General features: G+C 48.7%; 1 protein-coding gene across 1 annotated transcript; it reads right to left on the bottom strand.

Annotated features, from left to right (window-relative positions):
* Window positions 1–320: 320 nt before the first annotated feature.
* Window positions 321–1,013, bottom strand: PENARI_c293G05879 (uncharacterized protein; the record flags this gene model as incomplete). The annotated part of the gene is made up of 1 exon (XM_022638267.1): window positions 321–1,013. A coding segment is annotated over one exon (693 nt), but the record flags the coding sequence as incomplete, so codon positions are not given.
* Between the last annotated feature and the right edge of the window lie 21 nt (window positions 1,014–1,034).

Genomic DNA, 1,034 nt, shown 5'->3' on the forward strand with positions numbered 1-1,034 from the left:
GCGAGCCGGGCTCTCGAACTTGGAGACTTTCGATGATGCAATGATATGAAGCACCGCAAAAGTTGATTTTAGATTCAGTACCTAGCTAAGACTGTAAATCAATTATACAGCTGTGATCTGTTTGGAGTACTGTACAAATAGAGCGAATCACGAATCGTGAACTTGTGACTGAATCTCCAAAACTGGAATATAGCAAACGACAAACACTTGGATCCTCAATGAGCTCGATTGGGCCATTCTCGCTATCGACTTCCTCCTTGTATGCATCGGCCTATACACATGATTGCGCCCTGAGTGCTCGATACATATCATCGATGATCCTAATTGCGGCGAAGAGCACGGCAAGAGGAAACTGAGGACGGAATGCGGGCAAGAGCGGTAGACGTGGTAGATGAAACAGCCTCTCCAAGCACACCCTTGGTAAGGTCAGGAATAGTTGACTTGATGGCTGCCAAGGCACTGAATGTAGGTGTTCCGGTGCATGGTGGCTCACCTTCGCGAAGAAGATGATCCATTTGGCCATTGTGCTCCACAATGCTTCCTGGCTGAGGAAACCGAATGTCCACGTTCTCTTTGGTGACGCAGCCATTTATGTTGGCGATGAACATGGTTGGGAAATTAGGCGTTTGCTTTTGTGTGCTCTTGTAGGATTGTTGCAACGAGCCACTAGCCACGGTGATTGGAGCACAATTCATATACATCTCACGATTCCCAATACGATTGAACCATGTCCAGGCCAAAGTATATTTCCCGGGGTTAACGCCTTTGGGGATTGCAAAATCAAGGTGAAGGGCATTGTCGGCAGTGGCGCCTCCGGCGAGTTTCTCTGCCTTCGTGGGGCAACCTCCTTCATAGGACTTGATGACCATCCATTCAGAATCTTTGGTTGGCTCACGGTCTTCGGTCAGGCTCAGTTGGCATGAGCCGCCACCGTGGGTCGCGCTTCCTTTGAACTTGATTATGTTTTCAATGCCGATCTGGTAGACAGTTTCTGTTGAAGGGGCCAAGAATGCATCTGTGCGTAGTTTACAGGG

This window comes from Penicillium arizonense, assembly GCF_001773325.1.
Source record: "Penicillium arizonense strain CBS 141311 chromosome Unknown PENARI_contig293, whole genome shotgun sequence".
Classification (NCBI taxonomy): domain Eukaryota; kingdom Fungi; phylum Ascomycota; class Eurotiomycetes; order Eurotiales; family Aspergillaceae; genus Penicillium; species Penicillium arizonense.